At 39.4% G+C, this 12,423-nt stretch overlaps 1 protein-coding gene across 2 annotated transcripts in view; it reads left to right on the forward strand.

The window, feature by feature from the left end:
• sema5a (sema domain, seven thrombospondin repeats (type 1 and type 1-like), transmembrane domain (TM) and short cytoplasmic domain, (semaphorin) 5A) overlaps positions 1 to 12,423 on the forward strand; it is a 118,844-nt gene that overhangs the window by 52,788 nt on the left and 53,633 nt on the right. For both annotated transcript variants that reach the window (XM_008307588.3, XM_025054394.1), the window contains exons 7-10: positions 1,940 to 2,038; positions 6,774 to 6,987; positions 8,668 to 8,953; positions 10,220 to 10,355. In XM_008307588.3, the coding sequence (XP_008305810.1) occupies positions 1,940 to 2,038; positions 6,774 to 6,987; positions 8,668 to 8,953; positions 10,220 to 10,355 (735 nt within the window). The remainder of the gene's footprint in view (positions 1 to 1,939; positions 2,039 to 6,773; positions 6,988 to 8,667; positions 8,954 to 10,219; positions 10,356 to 12,423) is intronic.

Raw genomic sequence — 12,423 nt, forward strand, 5'->3', positions numbered from 1 at the left:
TGGTGCTGTATGATAAAGAAAAAGCAAAGAAATGTTAAATTAGATTTAAAAAAAACAAAACAAGTGTTCACACTTGTAGTGTTGAACCAGTCCCCACAGATCAATGTGACCAAAAATCTGTTAGCAACATGTACTCTCTGTAGAGTCCTAATGTTTAAAAAAAAAAACAGTGGAAATCCCAGCTTCGTATGTGGGACTGACCTAAAAGAGAATTTAAATCAACTTGTTATGAAGTGAAACAATTCCCAACCGCACCTCAACACTTATTTATAGACCTTTCAAAGAAGGAGTTCCTATTGTTTTTGCCATGTCTTCGCTCAACTATGTTTTTGTGGTTAGCTGGCGCACTCTTTTGTAGCCAACAGCTGCTTTAGAGCCGAACTTGACTTGCGGGTGAACTGCCCTGCCCCACTCACTCTGTCTTTGTGTGTGTGTGTGCGTGTGCACTACTGTGTATTTATTCTCCTGTGAAAGGTGGTTAGGGACCCATAATAGGCCAGCTCAGGGCTGGCCGGCACATGATAGCTGTGAATTACAGACCAAAGCTACCTTAGTCCTTGAGAGTCACTGCTGTCTGCTGAAGTCAAATTGTTTTGCTCACTGTTCCCTTCTGAGGATCAGATGCTGTTCACTAAGAATAGCATTAGGGCCTCGACAGGGCTTTTAGTGGTTTATTAGTGGTCTAGCCTGGCGTGAGACTGTATACCAATTCTAAAGCTACGACAGATTTATCTTACTATTGTTTTAAGTCTTTATTTATTTACATTTCAAATTATGTATGTATTATTTACCCATGTCTGTATTTGATGTATTTTAAACCAGGACAATAGTAGATGTTCAGCCTCAGCTCATTAAGCATAAGAGCATCTGTATCAGAACCACAGACGGAGAACAATTTATGGGAACCTTTCATAAAGGAACATACACACTATTCTTCTATGGATACATAATTAACATGCATTCACACTCTTGTTTAAACAAAAGACATACATAGACTGTAATATATATGTATGCCTGTGAACAGTAAAGGAGCCGTGACCTACTGTTGAGCAGAAATAAAACTCCCTCACTTCCTTTCTTTATTCCTTTCAGCTCTCTTACACTTGACTCCTAAATTAGACCCGTGAGGGCACAGGGGTTTTGCCCTGGGCACCTTGAGTAGCTCTGACAGTAGCAGATTTACAAGCTTTTAAATTTATGCCAAGGCCCCTCTTTAACCCGGCCGTGTCCTCTTTCAGGAAGAGGAAGCCCATTTATTACATAGGGCAAAAACAAATGCCACCCCGTGACATGATTGCTGGCTGCTTTGTTACCTTTAATGTGAATTTCATTTATGCTAATTCCTGGAAACCTAGCAATGAAGCCTGATGCGGAGAATTCACAGAATCAAGGGCTAATCAGTCAATCAATCACCTCCTTGCTTTGAGTTTATATGTTTGGTGTTTTAAGTCCAAATCGAATGCAAGATAAAGGCAGCACTGAGCTTGTACTTCACTATAAATTACAGACAAGTGGTTTGGATTGATTAATGAAGAGAGCAGGCTCCAAACGCAAGCGATTGAATTGTGTAAATGAGAAGCAGCTCCTGAATTTCACTAGTTGATCGGTTTAAACTAAAGCCTCTAGCTCCCCCTCCTACGCCCGCTGTATTTATCTGTTCTCCATCTTGTTTAGATCCCCCTCCAGATCTGGTCCCCGTTGAATTGAGATGTGACACAGCTAGGCTTCGTGGCCATTAGCCTTGATTTGACTCTGTCAAGCTTGGCCACGTTTTAGGGCAGCCTTCCCGCAGTTGCATGGTTTCTGTCTAATTTATTGGCTCAGAGTGTAATTCTGCCCCCCATATATTGCATCTCCTATCAATAGATAATGACGTTGTTTTTTTGTGGGTGATAAATTCTAACCGATTGTGTGTGTGTGTCTTTGTGTGTTTCCGCAGGAGGAATGTCAGAACTACATCAGGGTGCTGCTGGTGAATGGAAACAGGCTGTTTACTTGTGGAACCAACGCGTTCACCCCCATCTGCACCAATCGAACGGTATGAAATGTCCACACTTTGATCCCTTTACGTTTCTTCTTTCATCTAACGTCTAACTTTTTAATTGCAAATTTGAGTCTCCATTTTACTTTCTTTCTTATCATATTCTTTGCCTCAGATAATCTAAAAAGAGTTATCGTATGTATGCTGTGTTGTTGCTGTTAGATAGCAAGGTAGACAGTCCTGGATGCAATGCAACCAACCAATGCCAGTTCATCCAATTATGAACATGTCAACATACTTTAGGTTCAGGAGTTCTGAACATTACCTAACAGTTTGACTGTTCTCAGGGGCTTTAATGCCTCTATGCCTGCACAAAATGTGCTTGATCTGCCGTTAGCTCGTTAGACACAATTATGTAAACAGACAATTACCAACCAAGAAACTAAATACAACAGCTGTAACAAAAATTCAGATGGTGACTCTAAACTTTCACGCTTAAGGCTCAGCACTTTAAATAAACAGCAAAACAAAACAATGAGTTTCCTTTACTTAAATACAAAATTGAATATAAATATCTAGAGCAGCAAAACACATTCATGAGAAAAGCAAACTGAAGCAGTTGTGAGGTGTTACCTGGCATATAAAAGTTTTCTTTTTACAAAATGTACCTGAAACAAAAAAGTACCTTCTTAGAGGATTAGATTAGATTTTCCCCCAGAACCAATGAATCTGATTAGGACATTTAAAGACCTTTTGGTATTCATTTCACTTAAACTGCAATAATAGTTTGGCACATAGAATGAAAGTGACAGTGTAGAATGAAAGTAGAGAGTCGTTGCAGTGGCCAATCCTTCTACAATAGTACTGTAGTATGTAATCTTTATGTTAAGGCAGTGCCAGAAAATCGATAATAAAGACCATCGTTAGCTATTAAGTGCAGATTATAGCACCAACATGACAACAGCAGACTGTCCCAAGAAAAGGTCACAGTCCTCCTCTGTGTGACACTCTAGCCTGAGTGACTGATTCAAGGAGGTAAACTGAGACCACCGTCGCTGTCATTGAGTCGGTGTATTTAAAAAAAACACACCATTACCTGGTAAACGCAGCTATCAAAATATTATCTCCCGCTCAACACTGCTAATAATCCTGGTTATTACTGCCTCACTAGTTTTGTCCTTTGTCTGATCAGACTCTTACTTCGCCTTTCATGAGTCATTGCAAGTATTGATTTTCTATTTTTGTATCAATCCATACTGTCTTCTCTTTGGAGTTAATTATAGTGCTGCAAGCTCTCTCCGATATCTGTGCAAATAATACACAGCTTATGATCTTACATATTTCAGTAAAACTTTTCATTTTAAGTTTTTGACGATACTCTGGACATCATTTCAGCCTTAATTTACTTGCTGATAGCGTTTGGACTCTGTCCAACACCTGTCACGCGTGGTGGGATTTCAGTGCAAAAAGTAGCAGGAGTTCACCATTAGGATGACATTTGTTTATGTCCAAAAAGTACTGCATCCAAAGGTCATTGGCTGATAATGGCTGTTTACAAGGGTGGAAACACACACAGCAGAAATGCCATGACATTATTAAAGCAGTATTTCATCAAGCACTGTCATATTTACCTACTGAACACTGGTTAATATGAAAGACTGTTTGACAAGAAACAGCAGAGTAATCACACTGATTGAACAGAAGAAGGGGAATATTCTCTGAGTTTAATGAAGGCTTTGAGTTTGTCAAACTCCCTCCGACTAGTCAATGTTTATTCACCGAAGTTGGCTTAGTGATTGGAGATGTCTCAATCGGAGAAATATCTTGTCATGAAAAGACCTAATAAGACGCACTTAGCTTTCGTGTTTTCTAAAAAAAAGCAACACTGACGAAACACTCACTTGAAAGCATTTACATTAAATGTTTTAATCCACGTCGTACGATATGCGGTGCCTTTCAGTTGAACGTGTCACATGAGAAACACAAGCTAAGATGTTATATTAATATTTATGATTGACATTTGTGTGGGCTGCAGCTGCAACCTACTCAAAGTAATTTGTGTTAATTCTCATTTGCCATACAAAGAAAAAGGCAAAGCTGTAAAAGTCATAACCTTGTTCATTCGTTTCCCATAAAACATTTAAATGGAAAACTCAGGTGAGCTTCACAAATTAATCTGCCAATTATTTTTATCCTCCTCATGCTGATGATTGACGATTGGTGTCGTTGTCGTGGCACTGACGGAGGCAGCGATTGTGGATGATAAATTTGATAACGTTGTTTATTGTAGTCATTGTCTGTCAGCATCACATCACAGAACAGGCGATGGGACTGCTGTAGGATTTAGCATCACGTTCCATAAAAACACATATTTGCGTTGATGCGATGCACATCACTGCAAATCTTTCATCTGTTCTAAAGGTCAGTAAATTATAATTTAAGGTCCAGCATCATGTTTACAACGTCACATGTTGTCCACTTTATACAAATTAATTAATTTTCTTTTAAAAAAATCAAACAAACTACATCTGTTATGGTTATGAAATATCTTCATCAAATGAAGTTGTACTGTGTATGAAGTATCTTTTTAAGTTCTCGCTTTTTACATCCTCATGAATCAAACATCAATCAACCTTTTTGTGCTCTTATTTAATTTGCATATTATTAAGTAGAGTGAAGGCACCGAAAAATTGGATGAAAGATTAAAAAAGAAATCATCAAAACAAATTTAACACTAAGCTTGTGAGAAGAGTAGGTGGAAGCATGACCAGAAATCCATCAGAGGCAGATGGAAGGATAGTGGTCATTAAAAAGACCTGCAACTCTTAATTTAACACACTTCTCCTCATCATTTGAAGTTTGACTTTTGGTGTCCTCGGCAGTGATATAATTGGACCGGCATGAAGATTTAGCAGCAACAATTTTTAATCTCGACAAACAAACTATTTATTGCACAGTTTGCACAGTGGCAGAAAGAGAAAACAAACGATGTGTGGATTAGCTTTTTCCTTTCCAGGAATTCGCAGGGAAAATTTTAATTTGTATTTGAAGCCTCTTGTCAGCTGACTTATTTCATAATAGTTCAAAATTCATCCTCCAGAAATAATGTGACTGTTTCGCAACCTGTCACTGCTGTAACTTTCACCGAGAAGCTCGAAATAATAATAGATTAAAAAAAAAAAAAAAAACTGGACAACCTGCCTGCGCCCACTTGACAGATTTGTGTTTGGATGTTTCTTCATAGAATCCACAGTGTGCTATCAGTGAAACTCCTCTTTATTAAAAGACCTTAGATCACTCACACAGCTTGTGTGCAGCGGAAAATCCACTATACAGGAATCTCAGGAGCCTCACGCAAGACACTCGGCACACTCACACTCACACTCACGCTCACAATCACACACACACACACAGCAGTCTGTGTGAACTGTGAGCTGTCGCTGTCCAAAAAAATCTCTATCAGTGGCATTCAGTCTTTTTAGCATCCTATTTGCGCAGCTGCTGAGTTCAATATAGAGGCGACTTTCACTTCACTTTCTCCAAATGCAATGGATGCAGGGCTATTTATTTATCAGTCCTCCTCTTGTGTTCCTCAATGACTTGACTGAACTCAAAATGGATATTCTGGCCCACAGAACCGGTGCCGTCAATGCCACACTTTCTTCCTGCTCAGACAGGGCCGCTCTGTTTTGTTGTGGTGTGGATGAAGCAGAGGTGGCAGAAATGAACAGAGCCCCTTCATCTAAATTGACCGGCTCCAGGAAATTGGCTAAAGCGGTGACCTGTTTCACTGCCGCACATGCCCAGAATGAAGTCCATCCTCCAGTGTGCAAAAGTCAGCCGCTGATTAAAATGTAGAAATGTGGAGGAGAGAAGTGAGATTGCTCTCGAATTTCTCCAGGTTAAAGCTTGCTTCTAACTTAAAGTTTTCTCAAATTAAGTAAAAAAAGCAGGACCAGGTGGACCGACAGAAATAGAACCAGTTTAACTTCCCTTTGCACAGCTGAAAACCCCAGCTCAGTGCCATCTTTCTTCTTTGCATCGTGCAATTTCCCACATTCAGATAACCTTTGAAGGATCCCTCATGAGCTAATCCTCCAATAGTCTGTGTTTACTTTTGCACCACCAACTGTAATTACATCTAGGATTTAAAAAAAAAAAAAAAGGTTTCATTCTCTTTTGTATTGGGGGCTGAGTCACTGAGGTAAGGCCTGTATTTTCTGTTAGGCAGAAGCCAGAGCAGCGTGTCAGGACTAAGCCTGTGTCATGCTGTAAAGTATTTGGAGTTTGGATTTGGATTTGGATTCGGAGGGAAAATGCAAAGGCTGCATCCTACGTCGAGCATTTTTTAATTCGCAGAGGCCTCTTCAGGAGCAGTAGATCCAGGTTCCACAGATGGTGCTTCTGTGCAGACATCAGTAACCAAACTGGGGAACAATGCCATAAAGGAGTAATTGATTTAAGTTGCCTGTAGTAGATTGTAGATTTTTAATGTTTTCTTAACAGGTGGTTCACTTAACATTAGACTTAAAACAGCTGCCCTGTTTGTACTAATGAAGCTGAAAGTGTTTGCTCATTATCTCCGTCATTCCTGAAGGCTGTTGTTGCTGCTTTGCTGTAAATGTAGAACAATGCATGTTAAGGTGAAGGACTGCTTCCTCTGTGTATTTTTGGCACCAACAGACAAAATATTCCCTCGTTTTGATTTTTGTTGTTCCTTGTAATATTGACATGTTAAAAAAAAACCTGAACATTTTTTTCTCTTCTGATTAATTCCCTCTCTGTGGCACAGCTGACAAATCTGACAGAGATCCACGATCAGATCAGCGGCATGGCTCGATGTCCCTACAATCCACTCCACAACTCCACGGCCCTCATCACCTCCAGCGGGGAGCTTTATGCCGCTACCGCCATGGACTTTTCTGGGCGAGACCCCGCTATCTACCGCAGCTTGGGTGGTCTCCCACCACTGCGTACAGCACAGTACAACTCCAAATGGCTCAATGGTATGACAATATATACTATTATACTGTATACAACTATAATTATACTGATCAGCAAAATACAGAAATCTATATCTATATTTATTTTTTATTAGGTATTTGTTAATATTTAAATCAAACAAACACATGGACATTTTAACTCTTTATATGGAAACAATTTATATTATATATAATATTTATTTACTATTATTTATTACTAACCCTAATACTTTCACTATGGGGTGAGTACTATTTGATATCAGCGATAAATTTCGGGGGTTTTTTTGCTTTTTTTTGAGACAAAATAGTAAAGTATTAAGTACAGTGTCTAAGTAACACCACAGTTTGGTCAAAAATGTGTTTCTTCAGAATTGGCATATTTAAAGGTTAACATTGAGCCTTCATCTAAGGAGCAGGAAATCAATTGCAGCCCAGAACACACTCACACACACACACACACACACACACACCCCTAAAATTAATTTACACACACATTTTTTTTGCAGTAGTAAATGATCCCTTAAGTAACTAATCTATGTTATTTTAGATTTTATTGTTTATCATTTACCGACGTCCTTGAAAGGCTATTGCGTCCCCTAGGGGAGGTGTGTCCCACACTTTGAAAACCATTGCTCCCATATATATGGCCAATTAAACTGCTCTAAGTCTCTTGACATTCTAGGTGTTGGCAAGGTGGAAAGAAACAACCAAAAAAACATGCTAAGATTTTAGTCAGACTACCATACATATTTGGCTTTCTCTGGTAAACACAATGAGCGATTTACTAAGGTTATTTAAGTCTAACTAATTTAAGTCTCTCTTCTGCTGCCTTTTATCAATGAAAACATTACGTCTTGAGTAACTCTGATCGTAGAAAATCTTTAAATTCATCCCTTCTTTTTCAAGTGGCAAAATATTTATCCAAAATCAATGTCTTTCCCCTTGAAAGCACAGACTATTTAAAGCGGCAAGCTTTTCAGTGCAGGTTGAGAAACCTCAGACAGCTCGCAGCACTCAGCCGGCAGCAGAGCAGGTGAATCAGTACGGTGCCGCCAAGTGACTTTTATCTGATTCACATTTAAGATAAATGGGAAAAAAATAAATGAAAAGCCACCACATACATTGCTCGGCAGCAGCCTGCACAGAATAGGGTTTGATCACTAATTTTATGGCAAATTGATTTGATTTGCGTCTCTGCCTGCGCTCCGAAACTGCACAGAAAAAGAAGGCTGAAATACGGGGAAGTAGACACTTTCATTAAAAGGTGGATTAAATCACTGTCAGCAAGAGTAAAGTGTGCAGTTTAGATCCCACAGTACAGTGTCATACGTCCAGTTGTCATGCTGTTGTGAAGGTCACATGTTTCAGATGGGCTGGGACTGATTACACTGCACCTGTTTTGGCCATTTTTCATTTTAACCTTTTAGATTTGAGGGGTGAAAAATTAGTTTTGTTGCTACAACAAAACTCCATTAATATGAACGCTTGTAGCGATTAATCCTCTTCACCTGCTCTGATGTGGGCTGCACGTTTACACACACTGAATCAATCAGGTATAGCGTTCACTCACACACTTACTGACTAGGTCTTAAATATTTTCATTTGGCATTTCATCTTCCTCCTTCTGAAATCTTATTTTTTCTCCCGCCTGGTTCAGTTTCACTGTTTTTATTCTTCTCCTCTTTTTTTACTCTGCTTTGACAGAACCCAACTTTGTCTCCTCCTACGACATCGGCAATTTTACCTACTTCTTCTTTCGGGAAAATGCCGTGGAACATGACTGTGGTCGTACAGTGTTTTCCCGGGCAGGACGTGTCTGTAAGAATGACATCGGTGGTCGCTTCCTCCTAGAGGACACGTGGACCACCTTCATGAAGGCCAGGTTGAACTGCTCCCGACCAGGAGAGATTCCATTCAACTACAACGAGCTGCAGGGAACATTCTACCTGCCAGAGCTGGAGCTGCTCTACGGAATATTTACAACCAATGTGTAAGTTTCTGACGCAAAAGCATTTAAACAACTTAATCAGGATGATATGAGCGTTTGTTTATATTACATTAATTTCTTCAACCAAATGTTTTCAGTGACTTAATGAATGACCCTTTTTTGAAGATGAAGAACTAAAAATAGGAAAACGAAATAGGAAGTTATGAAGATCAAATTTAGGGATGCAAAACAAATATACACATATGTTTATATGTAAAAGCCCAAAAAGAAAATAAATTTAGTCAAATATAATAATTTAGAAATTTTGGACTAAGTCAAATGACCAAGACCAAGAATTGGTTGTCAAAAAGGTTTTCCTCTTTATTTTCTTTCTTTCTTATTTTATTCTCAAAGACTCTGCAAAAAAAATAAATAAATAAAATGAATTCAGCCAATTATATAAATGATGGGTTTGTCTTATTTGAATTCTTTTGAAAGATTTTCTTCATTCCTTGGTTACATTTATGCCTTCTGCTGTATATTTCTAATGTGTGCATCATTGCATACCGTAGGTAGAGTGTAGATGACTGATGTGACAATGTTGTTTACACAGCAAAGTTTCTTCCATGGTGTTGTTTACACAGCAGGTGAAAATTGAGAGAATGCATACCCTAGCTCCTACCTGACATTCAAATCTAATTAGAGAAGCTGATTGAAAGGAAACACTGTGTCCTAAATATGGAAATTTGGCACACACACACAAGAACACACAGTGCAGCACAGCCACACACTTATTTAAAGCTGAGCAATCTATTTTTTATGGTCAGTACCTTAGTGTTACAAAAAAAAACGAGGTCTTTTGAAGGGTATTGGAAACATTTCCCCCTGCAGGCACACAGTTTAATGAACACCCGCAAAGGATTATAATTCACATTGCTGGAGTCCCACTGTATAAGTGGGGAGTTAATACACTCATTCTTTTCTTACTCTTCACAGGGAAGAGACAGTACTTGTTGAAAGTGACAGCTTAAAAAGTCAAAGCTGTATTTCAGGCCTGCGATCTGTACAGTTAATCAGACCAGCGGAGCAGTTTAATTGTGTTCTCTTCTCTGATGTACAGTCCAATGATGACAATCACTTACCCCGCTGTCTGCATCTGTCTGTTCAGGGTTTGATTTGTAGTGATTTCTGAGTCCAATGAGCACACAGTGGTCAGCTTTTATGATCAGCGACCCAGGCTGACCAGAGTTTCCTGCTGGTGCCACGGTGTTCGTCTTTCATTAAAGCTCTTTCCTCTCCTTCTTCTCCTTCTTCCTCACTGACATTCAGAAACAGCATTGCTGCATCTGCAGTGTGTGCCTTCAACCTCAGTGCCATCTCACAGGTCTTCAACGGGCCCTTCAAGTATCAGGAAAACTCAAGGTCGGCCTGGTTGCCCTACCCCAACCCCAACCCAGACTTCCAGGTAAGGCTTTTAGCTTTGTATACAAAAACAAAACACTGCAGTCACAATAGCTGCTGTGTTAGCTGTATGGTAATGATAACATACATGCTGTTAGACCAGGGGTGTCAAACTCTTTCACCGGAGGCCACATCAGCAATATGGTTGCCCTAGAAGGGCCGGTTATAACTGAAAGACTGTATAAATCTAACTACTTCATAACTTATTAATACATGTTTCTGCAAGTTATTAATACAGTATTGTCATTGTGAACCAGTACACCACTGCACACAATGAAATGTGTCCTCTGCCTTTAACCCAAACAGCTACATTTAGTACAGCAGCTAATAACTCCCTTTACAACCGGAGCTACGTGCTGTCCAATCAGCCCAACAGTATGCACAGCTGGGTGCATGCCTAAGGAAATGTGTGCATATGGTATGTACATGTTCACCAGATGAGCCTGTCTCAGAGTCCCGCTCATGAGTTCACTCTACCGAGGAACACCGACATCACAACTGTGTGTCAACTGTGACTTTTACAGTGGCCGCGTTGTTCCTTTACGTCTTCTAACACTGTAGTTTAAACTGCAGTCTCCGCTAATAAAGTGTCGTTGTTGTGCCCAAGTGCCAATTTATGTTTACACTTTGTCTTAAACCCAGGAGGATGGGGGAGGAGAGAGCAGCCGGGTCTGAGAATCGGTTCAATACTGATGACACAAAAGAAATGCTTTATTAGCAGTCGAACTAGCCTCCAGTTGTAAAAGGCTTAGCGGATATTGAGGGAGCTAATCCACACAGCTCTCCGTATGGGATTCAATTCCCCCTGACGCCTGCTCGGCAGTGGGTGACACACGTCTGGCTTGCACACGTGTTTTCCATCACGCTCCCTCAATCATGCCTGCGTCAAACTGGCAGATGCATGGGTGCTGGTAAAGCATGCTATTGAAGGACACGTGGACCACCTTCATGAAGGCCAGGTTGAACTGCTCCCGACCAGGAGAGATTCCATTCAACTACAACGAGCTGCAGGGAACATTCTACCTGCCAGAGCTGGAGCTGCTCTACGGAATATTTACAACCAATGTGTAAGTTTCTGACGCAAAAGCATTTAAACAACTTAATCAGGATGATATGAGCGTTTGTTTATATTACATTAATTTCTTCAACCAAATGTTTTCAGTGACTTAATGAATGACCCTTTTTTGAAGATGAAGAACTAAAAATAGGAAAACGAAATAGGAAGTTATGAAGATCAAATTTAGGGATGCAAAACAAATATACACATATGTTTATATGTAAAAGCCCAAAAAGAAAATAAATTTAGTCAAATATAATAATTTAGAAATTTTGGACTAAGTCAAATGACCAAGACCAAGAATTGGTTGTCAAAAAGGTTTTCCTCTTTATTTTCTTTCTTTCTTATTTTATTCTCAAAGACTCTGCAAAAAAAATAAATAAATAAAATGAATTCAGCCAATTATATAAATGATGGGTTTGTCTTATTTGAATTCTTTTGAAAGATTTTCTTCATTCCTTGGTTACATTTATGCCTTCTGCTGTATATTTCTAATGTGTGCATCATTGCATACCGTAGGTAGAGTGTAGATGACTGATGTGACAATGTTGTTTACACAGCAAAGTTTCTTCCATGGTGTTGTTTACACAGCAGGTGAAAATTGAGAGAATGCATACCCTAGCTCCTACCTGACATTCAAATCTAATTAGAGAAGCTGATTGAAAGGAAACACTGTGTCCTAAATATGGAAATTTGGCACACACACACAAGAACACACAGTGCAGCACAGCCACACACTTATTTAAAGCTGAGCAATCTATTTTTTATGGTCAGTACCTTAGTGTTACAAAAAAAAACGAGGTCTTTTGAAGGGTATTGGAAACATTTCCCCCTGCAGGCACACAGTTTAATGAACACCCGCAAAGGATTATAATTCACATTGCTGGAGTCCCACTGTATAAGTGGGGAGTTAATACACTCATTCTTTTCTTACTCTTCACAGGGAAGAGACAGTACTTGTTGAAAGTGACAGCTTAAAAAGTCAAAGCTGTATTTCAGGCCTGCGATCTGTACA

This window comes from Cynoglossus semilaevis, chromosome 3 (genome assembly GCF_000523025.1).
Source record: "Cynoglossus semilaevis isolate Cse_v1.0 chromosome 3, Cse_v1.0, whole genome shotgun sequence".
Classification (NCBI taxonomy): Eukaryota; Metazoa; Chordata; class Actinopteri; order Pleuronectiformes; family Cynoglossidae; genus Cynoglossus; species Cynoglossus semilaevis.